Genomic DNA, 17,180 nt, shown 5'->3' on the forward strand with positions numbered 1-17,180 from the left:
ACCTGGGTTTCACATGAACTTCTCACAAGTGACCACAGGGTGGCAGTACAGCTCATATATTAACAATTCAATAAAACGAACGACCTTATATGTTCCGTAATGCAGCTGGGAAATATGTATTCTTTATAACTCGATAGACTGATCACACTTTGGAAGCTCTGCTATGTATAACAACTGTTTGCATTCGTGTGTGTGTGTGTGTGTGTGTGTGTGAGAGAGAGAGAGAGAGAGAGAGAGAGAGAGAGAGAGAGAGAGAGAGAGAGAGAGAGAGAGAGAGAGAGAGAGAGAGCAGGAAGAGCACTCACTCCTCTTCAAAGTTAACATCACATCTTGACTCTCAGCTCAGTCACATGGTCTGCTCCTCCACCTTACGTCTCCATCAGGGCTATTTGCGCCTTCTGTAACCCGCGTGCTGGTTGGCTGAGAGTCGGTCATCCCATCCGAGCTCCACATCGAGGAGGAAGGAGCGACGGAGCGCATCAATCCTCCGCTCACACACTTTTCTATCTGGCCATATACAGGAGAGGCTGATTTCAGGACCGAGCGGCGCAGGGGCTGTGGAGGAGGTCGGACCGGTGCGATGATGACGGGCAGATCAGTGAAGGACGTGGACAGATACCAGGCGGTCCTCACCTCGCTGCTGGCGCGGGAGGAGAATAAATTCTGCGCCGACTGCGACTCCAAAGGTTGGTGGGTTTTTATTTTTGATAGTGTCCTGGATGGTCGTTGCATGTGTGTGTGTCTCTTTGGGTGTGTGTACATTTACTACACTGCAGAAATGCGGTGTTGCATTCATGAGCTCTCTCGGCCAATTAAATTGTACTATGGTGCAAGGCACGGGGCCACATCCTCACAAGGCTGGAGCATGGCATGCAGCCCCATGATGCCATGCTCCCCCCCCCAACAAAACTCAATGGCAAATTAAACACACAACGACAAATGAGATAACACAACGACAATGAGAAAACACAACGACAATGAGAAAACACAACGACAATGAGGAGACACAGCGACAATGAGAAAACACAAAGACAATGAGGAAACACAGCAATGAGAAAACCCAAAAGCAATGAGAAAACACAACAGCAAAGAGGAAACCCAACAACAAGGAGGAAACCCAACGACAATGAAAAAAGCAGGACAACGAGAAATAACAGTAAAAAGAAAACACAACGACAATGAGAAACACAACAGCAATGACAAAAGACAACGACAAAACACAACAACAATGACAAAACACAAAGACAATGACAAAACACAACAGCAAAGGGAAAACACAACGACAATGACAAAACACAACAGCAAAGGGAAAACACCCTGATCCAGATCCGCACCAAGATTTTATGGGTTCCTCCCTGAGATGTATCACATCCATCCACCAAGTTCAGTTGTAATCTGTCCCCATGGTTTGTTGTGTAACCTTGCCAACTAATAGATAAACAAAGAAAGACACAAATTCATGCAAAAACACAAGCTCCTTGGTGGGGTCAACCAGTGTTGGTCCTCAGAGTTAAACCTGAAGGTGTCGGTTGAATCTCCTCCTGTGTCACTGACAGTAATAATGTAATAACAATAAGAACTTTATTTGTACAGCCCTGATCTAAACAAGGTCACAATGTGATTCACACAAAAGAATCGATGGCAAAATGAAAAACGAATTGTAACAGAAGGTATTTTCAGTAACTGTCTTTATTACAGAGCTGTCATATCTTTGTGATTTGTTCTTACGTATCTCTTGCTGCACCTGTCGTCCACATGGTATCCGTATGCTGCTTGTTCTGATGCAACGTGTTGTTGAGGCCGATGGGATCGACCTTGTGACGCCACACCAGGTGCGAGGAATGACTCAACGCGTCACTCGCTCTACACTCGCACGTCACTGGCACTGCTCACGGCTCGGTCATTAATTCCCCAGTGTAAGGCCTCTGGATGTGAGTAAATCACAGCACATCACGTGGGGAACTGGCCTCCTCATGAAAACTTTATGAATGATAGCACCAAGCAGCTTCCCTTGTCTTTAACGGGAAGTGAGGGGGGGGGGGGGGGGGGTTGCTATAAGTGCATACTCGTGTATCAGTTGTGTCAGTGCTTTAAAAAAAAAATCCTCCCTGTAATCTCCACTGCCTTCAGATTCGTGACTCAGCGGGAGGAAACATGTGAAATCAATAAGTCGTGATCGTTCATCTCTGGATTCATGGAGCAGTGCTGTGTCCGGGTGGAGGGGGGGGGGGGTGGAGGGGGGGGGGGGGGGGCGTTTAAGACAGACAGACAGTATTTTGACCTCTGGAAAATGAGGTAACCTTAGTATCAGTGCTTTGTGTTCATTTGTATGAATGTCACTGTTCGGGTGTCCTTTCTGTGTCTTTTTATATTTCTGTTTGTGTGTGTGTGCCTATGTGTGTGCATGTGCGTGTGTGCGTGTGGTTGTGTGAGTGTGTGTGTGCCTACGTGTTTGTGCCTGTGTGTGTGTGTGTGCATCCCTGTCTTTGTGTTTCTGTATCTCTTTCAGCTTCTTCTCCTGCCAAATGATTGACTGTGCTGATGAGGCTTTGCAGAGTCTTTCATCAGAGACAGTGAGCAGGTCAAGTGTTGAGAAAAGAAAAATTCGGATGCAATTATTTTTTCTGGAGATCTACTTGCGTAACGTTAAATGACACCGCTGTGCTGACACAAATTCAAACGATTGCTCCTGTAAGTGAGGATGCTCACGTCAAGCCCCTTGTTGCTGTTATATTTGTGGGACTTTCAAATGTGAATTATGACCAAACTGACATTTGAACAACATTACAACTGTGGCAACGGCTACACAAGCAGAAATCTTCTTCTCGACGCACACAAAACTGTACTTTCGACAGTTTTGTGGTTATCAGGGAAAGAGAGTTGCAGTTTTATCTGGTTGGAACTACGCGGTATCAGATCGGTTTCCAACCCAGCATCTCCAACGCTGGTATCTGTATCTGAACATCTCTACTCTTAAAGTTGTTTTTCCCGTTTTCTCGCTAAATTCTCCTTCTGAAATACAGAAAAATCTCAATGTCCTCAATAGAAGGAACAAAGTTTTATCAAACCTCTCATACACACGCTGCTTGGACAGTAGATAGACAACGACATGGTTTGTGAAGAACTTGTAAAGCACACTGGGAACACGTGTTTCTTTATTCACAAATATGCCCTTTTCATACTCTTTAATAAAATATAAATAGAACCACTAGACTGTTGTTGTTTGGCTCCAGGTAATCACGCTCGTGACCGATTCTAAAAAAGCAGTCGTGATCCGGCTCTTGCAGCTTACATAGAGAAGTGACTGTTGTCTTGACTACAATCAACAAAAGCACAGGATGTAAACAGCCCAGTGTCTGATGTGCATTTGTGTTGCAGTTGTTATGTGAGGAGGGAAAACACAAACATTTGATTTTGCTTTTGAAGAATGAGCCCTGTTTTAATTTGAGACTCCTCAATCATCTTTGATTGGGCCTCCACTCCGATGACAGCCAGTGGCCGGGGGCATTTTGTTTTGGGATCGTCCCTCCCTCCTGTTCATATGTCAAGAAGGCCTTGAGGGAATCTCTTTAGATTTGGTTCAGATATTCAGTTTGACTCAAGGATTAAACGATCAGACTTTTGTGGTAGAACTTCAAAAATCAAGGCAATGGTGACCTTGTGTTCTTGTGCTTGTGCTGTTTCATGAACATCCATAGAAAATGTCATCACATCCAGTGCTAACGATCACTTCGAATCAAGGATTGACCTGATTAGAATTTGGAGGTCAAAGGCCAAGGTCATCATGTCATCACAAAACTCTTTTTGTCATCACAAAACTTGCCTTGAGATTGTTTTATCTTACAAACGCCTTGAAGGGATCCTTTTACAACTTTTGGACAATTTTTGTTCCCTTAGATTCATTGGTCAAATGTCAAGGTGTATTTCTTGCTACAACCCAAAACACATTTCCTGTTCTGCATGTACCGAAAAAAATAACATCTGGCTCCATATTCATCTCATTTGCCACCTTTTTCCATGTAGCTGTGATGATTAAAGCACCGACACTGTGATGTAGGCTGGTGCATGAACCGAGATGTTTCACCTCCTACCTGTTCAGCACACTTCCTCACATGTTTAAGTGTTACTCTTCTGTGGATGCACACTCCTGCAAAACCCACATGTTGCGTGTGCACACCTTAAACTCATTTGTCCCCTCCACTTCCTCATCTCGAGTCAGGCTTTGGGCCATATGGCCCGTGATGAGGTTCGGTGTAATCTTGTTTGCTCTGGCGCAGATTACCGTGCGTTTATCACCTCCCTCCCTCAGGCTGAAGAGGAAGTGGTGAGATGTGTGGAGCAAAGACTGCATTTTACACCAGCCTGTGAAAAAAACACACAGTATCTCCCTACAATGCTCTTCTTACTGTACCAATACCAGTGCAATGTAGCTATGGTGCATCAGTCTCTCTCTCTTTCCTCTGTACCACATGGCTTTCTTTAGTATTTGTATGCTTATCATTTCCTCACAATGAAACCCCTTTACTGTAAATCCTGCAGCAAATAATAATAAGAGCCTGTCGAGAGGTTGAGGCAGGTGCATAATGTGGTCAACACTTTACCCTCTGGCTTCCGTCTCAAAGGGCTTTTAGTGTGTTTGTGTCTGTGTGTGTGTGTGTGTGTGTGTGTGTGCGTGTGTGTGTGTGTGTGTGTGTGTTGCGCTAGAATAGAAGCCTGCCTCCTTTATTGTCTCCTATTGTGCTTGTGTTTACGTACATACCGGGCCCCGGTTGCTGTGGAGACATCACCTGGCGATGTCATGCCTTATCCCTCCACCGACACCACCCGACGCCCCTCCCCTCCCACCACTTAATCTCATCCAATCAGAAGCCAGCAGGAATTCTCTTTGAAACAAGGAGGTGATTGGCTGTTCCCACACGGCTGGCAGAGAGTTCAAAGTCACACATGTATAATGGATTTGGAGCCACAGTGACAGAGTACACTTCACATTAATACATTGACATGGCTTCAGGCAATGTGGGTAAATTAACCCACTGGGTCCCCTTTAAACCACCCAGGTCCTCCCACTCTGTTTACAGTTTGTACATTATTCCTGAAATATTCTACAAAACATAATAAAGCATCAGCTGAACTTGATTTATTTTAAGTTTGGTCTCAAGATGAGGTGATGACGTGGAACCCTCTTGAGGTTGTTGACATGTCATTTGAGGTGCATCAGGTGCAGTGAGATCATGTCAAACATCAACCTGCTCTAGCTAGTTTACCTGGGTCATTGTGGACAAAACACCAGGAGCACCTTGTAGAATAGAAGTTGGTAACAAGAAAATGCAATCGACAACATATTCACAGAGAAAGCAGATATCTCGTGGGAGGGTGTAGCTTTAGCTCTCGTCTTGTTTTTGGGATTACAGTGGATGAAGGTTGGCTTTTCACACTACATTTAGCCTGGGTCGGAGGGAGCTATAAGCCCCAGGGTAAGAAAGGCTTCACACTGGCACTATCCTACCTCATGTCCAAAGTGGGCTAACCCCAACTTTAGCCTATATGGCCCTCCAGAGCAGGGTCAGCAGTGGGATCGCTGGGTCATGCCCTCAAAATTGCTTGAACATAGGACTAAAATGTTTCTACAGCCATGTAAGCCAGGGCTTGTAGAAGTGCAATGGGAATCATATAAGCCTTGGGCTATACGTGTGTATGAAAAGAGGTTATCCTGCAAAGAATATCCCAGTTTGGAATCAAGACTCTATCCATCCATCCATCCATCCATCCATCTATCCATCCATCCATCCATCCATCCATCCATCCAGCTATCCATCCATCCATACGTCCAAATAGACAAATAAATATACGATAGAAAAACACAGTCTAACATTATAGAGATAATAACCATATGACCTACAGAGAGTACAAACAACAGTGTGTAAGTAGCAGCAGAAAAGTGATGAGAGGGATGGAGAGTCACAGTCATGTTTCCATGTATCATCCATTCAACCTCAGTGACTCACCTGCAGCCTCACAGTCGTGACACCCACATTGTGACACAGACGGTGGGTGCGTATTGGTAAATTATCAATAGGGGTCCATCTGTGTAGCACAGTCTGTGACTGGGTCACTGGGTGGCCTCAGGGTTTCTGGGTTGGTGCTCTTGCTGAGGGGCTGGATAATGGGATGAGTCTCTACACAAGTGGTTGTGTGGTGGTGTCGGAGAGCGAGGAATCCACTGATGACTGAGGCCCTGTGGGATTACCTGGGTGCATGCATGGAGCGCCGTTCATCCTTGTGGGATATGGGCTAATGAGCCATATGCACCTGCTCGCACATGTGTGTGTGTGTGTGTGTGTTTGTGTGTGTACATCATCAAATCTGTTTGTATGACATGGTGGACTAGTGTCTGTCTCCATTTGTGCATATCAAGAAGAGAGATGGTAAAATATGATTCCATTTTTTTCAGTTTAGCTTGTTTGACATAATGAGAAGTGTAATATAAAACTAGTGCACGTCTTCCGTAGGCCACAAGCCACCTGATGGCTATTTATTATTTTAATAAGAAAAATATGTCAGCTAGCCTCTAATTACTGTCACCACAGACACTAAACACACAGGTTTTCCATGTTGGCATGGAACACAAGTGTGAATCTGTAAGTGCTGTCTGCTGGGCACCAGTTGAAAGGTGGTCTTTGACATACTCCGGACTTCTGTTATGAACGTGATGCACCACACAGAGCACTGAGCTTTTAGACGCGCTGGAATAACTTTTGTCCCACAACTTCAAACCTTGAATAGAGCACAGTTAATGCAACTCACAGCAGGAGAACTGGGAAACAGTATTTTACTTCCTTTATTAAGCAAATTAGCTGTGAATGAGCCAAGAACCAGGATCTGTTGTTCACGTTCCCTAGATATTTCAAAGCTAAGCTTTCTTCACCCACGTTGTTTTCATTACAAATGTCCTGACCAAAGGTTCTGGTAGAAGAAGTCTGGATAATACTGCTGTGTGTTTGTTAATGCATCATACATGTTTGTAGTGTTCTCTTTCCATACTAAAGATGGGTTTATATCCTTAGAAATATCCCAAGAATTAGGGTTATAGATTCCAGGCCTTTCTCTGTGATATGAAAATCAATTATCAGGCTCTTGTTTGAGTCATACTCGAGTACATTTAACAATTTTTAATAAACTGCACGAACTTAAAAAGTTAAATATAACAAATTATAACATTGATACACGTTGATTACAATAAATGTAGACTTGATATTCTAAATCAAGTCGATTTTACTCATTTAGCCATAAATCACTAATTAATCTTAAATCTGTAGGGTTCAACGGCTAAAACATTCCCAATATACTGCTAATATATCAATATATACCATTATGTACTGCAATAGATGCAGGTAAATACATACAATCAATAACAACATGTTTCAGCATGATTATACAAACTTATAGTGGTTATAAATGAATAGAGAAATTAATTAAATTTGCAAATGGAATTGCCCTTAATATTTAATGGATTAAAATGTTAGTCCAAATTAATATTAAGCATACTGGTAAAGGGAAAATAATACATGTTATAAGTGAAGGTCCTCTTAAGTGTCGTAACTAGAGGTGTGTGTGTGTGATTGACCGAGAGGCTCATTATAGAGCTGTGCTTGTGCCTCTTCCTCGTCATACCCCCCTGCACCTCCCAGCAGGTCATCAAACAGCTGAAGTCCACTTTTTGATGACCCCAAAAAATTCACTATTTTTTGTCTCCGTTTTCCACTCTCATCCCGTCTCTGCCCTTTCCTCCCCTGATGTGCCTCAAGCTGCATGTTTGACCACCACAGTCATTTTGTTTTTTGCCAGGGTGATTCATCAATCGCTTATGCAAACTCTTTAGTATAAAACCTGAGTACTGATTTATTAGTCAAACCTTGCGTATTTAATTATAGCTCAAAGAAGGTGTTGGAGGCCGGTCTTGGATTAAAGAGAAAAAAAGGAAAAGGGAAACTCGGCAGAGGAGAAATGTGCAATGCAAACCCTTTTTGTTTCCTTCTTGTAGCAGACTGTTCCTCCTACTCTCCTCCTACTAAATCTGTTCGAGGTATCTGGAGGTGAGCTCTGCTGCTGGATAGATATACTGCACATTGGTCCTGTTTCAAGCATTGATTGGAACCAAAGAAGCTCTTGTGGTGCAGGGAGCAGGTGTTATCCACTTAAAATGTTTCATCTTCAGCTCTGTTCGTCCTTGAAAATGTATGTTGACAATTGCTCATAATCTTGGAAAACGTACATGACGTTCCTTCGTGAAGAAATTTAAAAAATGTAAAACTTCTCATCAGAGAGATGAGAAGTCAAGGGGAAACTGTACTGAGCAAAATTCATCCTCTGGGCACCATGAAAACCTGCAATACAGTCAATCAATTACATGTGGTGTTTCACTGGATAAGTGAAACTTCAGACTTGACCAAAGTGGTCAACCAACCAGACAATGGGCCAGCAGACCAACACTCACCTCTCTGGAGACACACAGCATGGCCGGAAAGAGATAGAATTTTGTAAAATATTTACAACCAAATGGGGAAAACCAGGGTAAAGGGTAGAGAATGTACAGAATTTAGAGAATTGGAGCTGCAAGAGAGAGATATGGTTGGACAAGGGAAAAGAGTAGGGAGGCTGTGTCGGTGAATGAGAGCGATTAGAAATGGTGGCCAGGACACAGCAGGAGCCTTAGAATGAAGATGAGGAGGACAAACTAAGCCTGCATTTGGGGAGTTCAACCCAATTGACCATCTATGCTTTCCCTGCGACAGTGCCAATGTTCACAGCAGCTAAGCAGGCTTTGCAGGAGTAATTCTACTATTATTAGCCGGCATGACAGCTAATGCTCCAGCCAGACGGTCAGGATGATGGACATCTGTCTGACCACTGACCATCCGTTTATATTGTTTACTGGTTTGCTCTATTTGCCTCTTTTTGTCTGTTTTGTTTGTCATTTTCAGAATAACATTGAGCAAAAGGGAAACATATGAAAAGTCACTCCCTGTGAAGTGGTTTCCTGTTAATAATGCAAATAGAATAATGGTTTATTATTTAGCGTGCAGAGCTCAGGACGCAACCTAGACAATTGGCTATTATTTGACTCAGCACCTAGACTCAGTGTTTCCGCAGCTGGCACAAAGAGGAAGGTTTTGAATGTTTTCTCCTCTCGAACTCGGCTTCCTCTTACATTTGCATAGAATGGCCTTTCTTAATAAACATGGCACAGTGACTTCAGGGGAGAAGGAATCTTAACTGAAAGCCGCTCTTCCATCTGGTGGTGAAAAGACCACAGCACACCAGCTTGTACCTAGGTTGGAAGCAAGGACTCATTGCGGAGATGAGCGGTAAAAGGTGGAGACAGAAGCAGAGGGGAGGTTGGAACTTGGCTAGAATGAGGAGAGGAAAGGAAGGGGCGTGGCAGGAAGAGATGGAGGGAAGAGAAGAAGTGGAGGAGGGGTGAGAGAAGAGGGGGTTGTCGGGCACCAGCTCTCTTTGAAGCTGACTGTACTCTTTGAAGAAGACGGTTGCATAATTTGTGCAGAAAAAATAGACTGATGGGGTTGTGTTTTATTTCCCCCCCTCTCAGAGCCTGTTTAGGTGAAGGACCTTGACAGCTCTGCAGATAGAAGGAAGATCCACACAAGAAAACACAATATGACACTTAAAGCTAATTAATAATAATGCAAGGGGCTAAACGTTTGGCTACACAGCCCACAATTACATATGGCGGTAAAATGGAGAAAATAGGCTACTTGGATAACATTGCACCCACACACACAGAGCTCATGACCAATGAGTAATCATCCCTGCAGGTATCCAGGCCCTGTATTTGTGTGTGTGTGTGTGTGTGTGTGTGTGTGTGTGTGTGTGTGTGTGTGTGTGTGTGTGTGTGTGTGTGTGTGTGTGTGTGTGTGTGTGTGTGTGTGTGTGTGTGTGTGTGTGTGTGTGTGTGTGTGTGTGTGTGTGTGTGTGTGTGTGTGCGTGTGTACTCCCCCTCTCTCCTCTCAGTCTCGATTATGTAGGCTAACTCTCCTATTCGATCCCATTATGTGTCAGGACAGCCCATGACTTACTCTGGATTAGACGTGTTCCCAGCGGTATTCAAACTCATAATTGAGGTTTCAGGCTCGTCGCCTCAATAATTGGGCCAAAATTAATCAGAGTTTTGCTCATCGTTCTTCAGCCTACTATTTCTTCTACTTTTGACCAGTTGTAACTCGGACTCAAATATTAACCGATTTGTTTTCAGTGGTCACGACTACCTCATATTATTGTGACTGCAATATGTGAGTAACACCTGGACGGAGTGAAACTGCACTGTTTGGCAAAGACAAACATATATGTATCTAGTTTTTTCTCAGTTGTTTCATTGTCCATGTATTTCATCAGCTTCCCCTAAAGACTCTCTAACATTATCGGTCTTCTTTAATTTACAAGGTCCGAGATGGGCGTCCTGGAACTTGGGTATTTTTATCTGCATCCGCTGTGCTGGTATCCATCGAAACCTGGGCGTCCACATCTCCAAGGTCAAGTCCGTCAACCTGGATCAGTGGACGCAGGAGCAGGTCCAGGTCAGAGGTCGTGCCGATACAGATTTGAACAGAGATGGTAACATTTATTTACATGTTAGAGTGTTATTATACGCGCGTCTAGATTACATGCAAAGTCAATGCAATGACACAAGTATCACGCCACAAAACAGCAAGAATCCAGTGTATGTACATCGCTTCAAAAAAGCCAAACTACAAATTGCGATTAAGCTGAATCGCGCATTTAGGGCCTTCACGTCACAATCGGTGGGAACAGGCAGTAGCAAAACAGATATAAGTTACATGATGTTGGGTTTCAATGATTCCTGCTGACATTTCTCCACTTTGAGGCAAAAAACTTGCCTTGACGGCTGCGCACTAGACTTTCCTTTGGCAAACTGTGATTTTTCTAATATTGTAACAGCACTATCATAGCATGAGAACTTCTTTGCATCAGAAAGGAGCATTTGTTGGATCAATACTTTGAAACAGTACAAATAGGATTCGCCATGATTAAGCATGAAAGAGAGATAGTTTTAATACTTTTACATTCACAAACCTACAGTAGAGGAAGTAGACCCCTATTCATTTGTATGCAGCTCATCCTGTCTGGGTCTGAAAGGCGGCAAAGTCAGCATTATGCCTCCCTGTGTGATAATATCCTGCAGTCAGCACCTTTCTTTTTCTCTTCTCCGCATACATACACAAAAAGGATTTACATTGTTTTATTAGCAGAAGTCCACTTCTTTTTAATCACTGGAAACCCAATAGGATGAGTATGTTGGATGTTGTATTTTTCCTTTATTAGACTGCTTACCTGTTATGTGTTGGTGACCCCAGTGTGTTCAGGAGATGGGAAATGCGAAGGCCAAACGTCTCTATGAGGCTTTCTTACCTGAGTGCTTCCAGCGCCCTGAGACAGACCAGTCTGCAGAGATCTTTATCAGGGACAAGTATGATAAGAAGAAGTACATGGATAGGGTCATTGACATCCAGATGCTCAGAGTGAGTACGACACACTCTCAAAGTGTTGTAGTTGTGTCTCAATCCATGGAACAGAAAAGAACTGCAAGAGTGACTTCACATTTCTCTGTGCAGAAAGAAAAAAGCTGCGACAATATACGCAAGGAACCGGTCGTGTTTGAGAAGATGAAATTGGTGAGTGCATCCTTGTGTGTTCCCGCTGCTTGTATCACAGCAGTAAGAGGGCATAACTGACCCCATAGTGTCGTTGGTGATAGATGAGACTCAGATGTGCAGGAGAGTTTCTGGAGAGACTCTTTCTTGTTTGTCGCTGGAGATGTGTTACATGAATCATAACCATTTAGTCTGTTATGACAGAAAAAAGACATCAGCCCGAAGACAGTTACCCCGTCTGTTACAGACCTGCTTGGATTAGGTATTCTACCTCACGCACACGCACACACACACACACGCTCACACACAAAAGCACACTAACACTCATGCAGCATTGTATAGATATAAGATTTCTACCTGAATCCAGCTTGTTTTCAGCTAAACCCAACAAATATCTAGTTACAGTTCAAGAATTTGTGATTTGATAAATTGATGTGAAAATATTTACAACCATAGTTGAAACCATTATTGTCATAACCATGCCTCCATCTCCCCTCTGTCAGATGCCCCTGCACCAAGTCCTGCAGTGTCTAATGGTGGAGGATGTGTTCCAGACTGTAACACAACACGGAGCCCAGCGGTGCCTAATCCACCTCTGGCCCACTCTGCCCTGGATCTCTTTAGCTCTCTGCCAACCACCTCCTCTGTTTCCTGCGCTAAAACAAAGGTAGGAGATAAAACACTGTGCACACCGTACGCTCTCCACAGGACCCCTGGGGCTTTGGATAGCTGCCCCTTATAGCCGTGTTTTAATTTGCCTCTTTTGTCACCTTTGCCTGCATCCTGTCACCATCGATAACCTTTTTTCTCTCTGTCTTTCTGTCAATGAAAAGCCTGTTTCCAGTTCTATGCCTCAGAGCAGAGTGACCGCCTCTGTGCCTGCAAACCTCAGTCTGTTCCTGGATGCAGCGCCCAAAGCAGAGGAGGGCCCAGTCAAGAAGCTGTCCAAGGACTCTATTCTCTCCCTGTATGCTTCCACCCCCTCAGTGCATGCCAGCAGTATGGCTCCTCATGGTGAGGACTGCATTCATTTTTACGAGGGGTTATTTTCACCATCTTTTCTGAATCACTTTTTATTTTTGTGGTAATAAAGGACCTATTAACTATAAATAGAGACAGCGTGCTATAATTAGGGGAATTACAACCAGACCCTGCAGTTCCCCTGAATTCCATTGAGCCTTTTAGTAAGTTGATTTGGTCTTGGCCCACAAGTGAAATGTTTGTTTCTCTGTTTTCCATGAAAATGCCCTAAAGACCCACTGTGTACTTTACTTCTAACTGCAAATGAAGGCTAATTTCGCTCCTGGATCTGCAAATAGTGTCAGACACTGCTCCCAAGTGGTGATACTAAGCAGTCCATTCAGTTTAGGTTTGTTTCATCAGAGAGTATAACACTGCTCCCTGTCTCTGATTGTTTTCAGCAGGCTTGTACATGAACCAAATGGGATACCCGACCCACCCATACGGTTCCTACCATTCCTTAGCCCAGACAGCTGGAATGGGAGGTGCCATGGGGACATCACAAATGGCGATGATGGGACAGCAACAGAGCAGCATGATGGGGGTTCAACAAAATACTATGATTGGAGTACAGCAGAATGGCATGATGGGGCAGCAGAATGGCATAATGGGTGCCCAGCGTGTCATGGCTCAGCCGAGCGGCGTAGTGATGTCGCCCTACATGACGGCGATGACCCAGGGTATGATGGGACAGCAACAGAATGGCGTTATGGGACAGCAGCAGGGTGGTAAGATGGGACAGCAGCAGAGTGGGATGATGGGACAGCAGCAGGTTGGCGGTTTAACCACATTACCACACCAGCAGGTTTATGGAGCGCAGCAAACCCAGCAGCTACAGTGGAACATTGCCCAGGTGAGTCACGATGAAACTGCATTGTGCAAGTTCCCGGACACAGTTTTTCTAGAACAAAAACAGATTTAATGTGGGTTTTTGGGATTTCAGATGACTCAGCACATGGCCGGCATGAATGTCTACAACACCAACGACATGATGGGATACAGCAGTCAACACACGGGAGGTTCAACGACACAGAGTTCAGTGCACATGACAGCACACGTCTGGAAATGAACCCATCTAAGAACTTGTGTCAAGGACCAACAAAACAGATGGGGAAGTGAGTAGTGGGAACATGTGGATTGGACTCTCCATAAGACATTTTCTGATGCAAGGGTGGAAGAAGAGGAGGAGGAGACCCGTGTGAAGGAGGATGTCTGGGAAACCACTACTACCTCTCTTTCTCTCTCCTCTCCGCCCATGCTTCCTCTCTTCTTGTCCCATCAATGGCCATGTTTTGCAGATTTCCATGCTTGCCTTCAGAACATTTTGGTACGACGACCAAGACAACAGGGTTCAGAGGCCAGTGGTTAGGGCTATGCATCTTCTTTTGTTACTATAGCCTGGATGTCAGCGTGTTCACATGCACATACATATCTGCTGGATGTGGGTGTCAACAAACTGCTTGACTTTCAAGAAAAGTTTGGTTTTTGGAGGATGTCAAGGTTTTTCCTTACTTGACTAGAGTCCAGAATACACACGGATGCATCTACTCTCTCTTAGTTTCTGTAGTTTGAGGGTATATCGAACAATGAGGTTAGCCTAGCGTAGCTTCACCAGTTGATGTGCTCAAATACTGACGTCTATTGGAACAAGTAGTATTTTCTCTAAAAGGAGGGAAATATTTATTGTTGCAAGGTTGAGGCATTAACAGGGTAATTTGTACAAGATGAGATTGTAATGAGGAACTGGATTTTGCACAGAAGTAGACAAAAGCTTTGTCCAGCTTTTTTTAAATTGCCAGCTGACCCATTTTTAAATGAGAACCTCAAAAGTGATCTTAAATGCATTTGATGGCTACATATGTGATATCAATGCAAACGGTATCATCCAGGCAATCTGAAGTTTTATATAGGTTAAGGAGATTTTAGAGCTTTTATTCTAGCGTAACAATTTGCGTGATTACCTTATACATAGTACTATATTAAGCAAGATGTTAAGAGGTTAAATAATGTTTCATTATTCATATTTTTAAACAGGATGACTTTGACAGTACTCGAGCAAAGGTTTTAAGAATGACTTCGCAATGTGCTATGCTAAGCAATTCACGCTTTCTCGAATAGTTGCTAAAGTGAAAGCTTCAAGTTAAGCTAACAGTCCTTTTAGCTGCAGCAATATTTGTATTTACAGGTTTTTATTTCCTTCAGCTAAAAAGTGATTTGAGTGGAGATTCGTTTTAAAGTTATATTTCCCCGCTTCTGAGAAGAACTGCTATTTAGTGATTATAAAATATTCAGGAATTAAGATCGGCTAGGAGGTGATCGGCTAGGCTAATTACCCCAGTCATCATACCATTAAACTGCACAATTAAAAGAGACTGGCTCTGTGTTAGTAAGAACATTTGTAAAATCCCATCCAACAATAATAGAATTTTTGAAATCCCGAGATGCATTGATTTCCTAGATTTCCACCGTCTCAGCTGCAGAAACCTACCCAAACAGCCCAAAGTAATGATGTCTGCTACTCAATTTACAGAAAGCTTCTTCTGGAATCAATAAAGGGGATTTTGGTAGACCAAAGATCAATGCTTTTATGAGAACACATTTTACAGTGTTCTCATGTGCTTTACTGTACAGCCACTTAACTAGTGATTACTAGACACTTCAATTCATCTGTTCTTTCATAATATGTTTAGTTATAACTGCAATTCACTGTGCTTTTTCCCTGGGAAGGGGTAAAAAAAAACACTTTAAACAGTCACTCGCATGCAATTTTATCATGTAAGCGCTCACGAAACTCAAGTTAACAATCTACCTTGTACAATAGAGGCCTCAATTAATGTTGAATGTCTGTAAATAGGAGAGAGGCCGGGACGAGAAAAACTTAAAGGGCACAGATCAGTCGTGTTTCAGATGCTTCCACTGAATTGCATGAGGAGAATGTTTATCTAGCTCTGATTGTACTGTATGTACCGTGTGTTTACTCTGATGTCCGAATGTGTCTCTGGAATGTGTCCTTCTCTCTACTGTACATGTCCATCAGTGTTTGACCAAGAAAATGTTGATGATCGTGTGTCCTGAATGTACCTGACTAATTTTGAAAACATACTTGTATTGTTGGGGTATTTTTTTATTATTCCGTGACTCTTGTCTGGCAACACACACTTGTGTCCTTTGAATGTTCTCTGGTCAACAGCGTCCTGTCGTTTTTTTTGCCGCATCGTTCAATTCATCAGAGTTGTTCTATAAATGTCGTATCATCGGATTAGGAGCAAACTGTGACAAAGGCGAATGCGTTTTCAGGTCATTCTGAGGCGTTTACAATTTGACCAAACCACATTGTGAGGCGACAAACAGATGGTGCGAGAAAGGTGAACTGAAACACTGAGAGGTGACGGACACTGACCAACCCTCTTTCCCCACACCTCCACGCAAAGCATCTCTCAGATCTGAGTATTTCTATATACGTTCATTCTTATATCTGCATGAAGCCATTACTGTAAATAGTATCAGTCTTTCTGAAGCACTTTGGTGTTAAGTTGCCACTTTTTAAGTGAGGGTAAATATGCAAAAGGCGCAACTATAGGTGGCAAACAAATGAACGTACTCTGGCATGATACGATTCTTATAACTGCTGCCAATAGCAGTCCAGCCTGCACCACCCAGAAACTCTTTCTTCTTATTTTTTGTTAATTTGGTGGCTGCAGAGGCAACGGTGTGACAGCAGCAGTCACCTTCTCTGCTGAGACCGATATTACCGGGAGAGAAAAGTGGTGGCTCTGCTCTGCAACAGCCTGTTTGCCAGTTAGCGATGACAGTGTTTGTGGAAAAAGGGAGTGAAAATCCATCCCTGTGGGAGATAAGGCTTCACCTGCAGCTGTCTAATTCGTTTTAACTTGAGGTTGCTTGAGATCAGTTCCTTTTTTGGGGTTTGGTATATTTTCTGTCAAATAAAAGCAAATAAAGGAATGTATCTTTTTATGTACTTGTCAATCAAGATATTGTACTTTATTCCTTATGAGATTGTCTCTGTATATTTTGTTCTGTTATGTTCTTAAATACGATTGATGAACATGTATATAGTATGTCTACATTTTTTTCATAGACTTTGCTCCTTTTGATTTCATTTTCCCACAAAAGACAAAATATGTAACATGATAATTGTCCATGTGAAAACATACAAAATAAATCATGTTTTGATTATATTCAAAATGTTGAGTCGACCTACAGTTTTTGACCTTTGCACCTATTCTAATGTTGACCATTAGCCTGGCAAATCAGTGCTGAATAAGTTCGATGACACGTTTCACCTCTGAAGATGTTGTAATAAACTCATGAGAATGTTTTGTGATTCAAATAAACTTTATTGACTTTGCGTCCAGATGTCAAAGGGCATGCAGATACAGGCTTCTGAATCCAAAATTGTTCTTTTTTGGTTTGTTTTCCTTTTTCCTCAGTTTGGTTCCATTTTCTTACAAA

At 43.0% G+C, this 17,180-nt stretch overlaps 1 protein-coding gene across 2 annotated transcripts; it reads left to right on the forward strand.

Annotated features, from left to right (window-relative positions):
• The first annotated feature begins 310 nt into the window (after positions 1 to 310).
• Positions 311 to 15,117, forward strand: smap2 (small ArfGAP2). 2 transcript variants are annotated; one of them, XM_053446754.1, is made up of 9 exons: positions 311 to 686; positions 10,459 to 10,592; positions 11,391 to 11,555; positions 11,649 to 11,708; positions 11,892 to 11,949; positions 12,191 to 12,354; positions 12,521 to 12,701; positions 13,109 to 13,560; positions 13,651 to 15,117. In XM_053446754.1, the coding sequence occupies exons 1-9, from the start codon at positions 581 to 583 to the stop codon at positions 13,774 to 13,776; spliced, it is 1,446 nt and encodes a 481-aa protein (XP_053302729.1). In that variant the 5' UTR covers positions 311 to 580; the 3' UTR covers positions 13,777 to 15,117. The 2 variants fall into 2 exon arrangements, with proteins under 2 accessions (XP_053302729.1, XP_053302730.1); XM_053446755.1 differs by having other exon boundaries at positions 13,112 to 13,560.
• The last annotated feature ends 2,063 nt before the right edge of the window (positions 15,118 to 17,180 follow it).

Source organism: Pleuronectes platessa, chromosome 18, assembly GCF_947347685.1.
Source record: "Pleuronectes platessa chromosome 18, fPlePla1.1, whole genome shotgun sequence".
NCBI classification, from domain to species: domain Eukaryota; kingdom Metazoa; phylum Chordata; class Actinopteri; order Pleuronectiformes; family Pleuronectidae; genus Pleuronectes; species Pleuronectes platessa.

What these genes read in the sequence shown, in the direction of transcription:
- smap2 (XM_053446754.1), top strand. Translation starts at nt 581, where the DNA reads ATGATGACGGGCAGATCAGTGAAGGACGTGGACAGATACCAGGCGGTC. An exon ending in CAGCAGTATGGCTCCTCATG is followed by an intron (nt 12,702 to 13,108) that starts GTGAGGACTGCA and finishes GATTGTTTTCAG; the next exon opens with CAGGCTTGTACATGAACCAA. An exon ending in TACAGTGGAACATTGCCCAG is followed by an intron (nt 13,561 to 13,650) that starts GTGAGTCACGAT and finishes TTGGGATTTCAG; the next exon opens with ATGACTCAGCACATGGCCGG.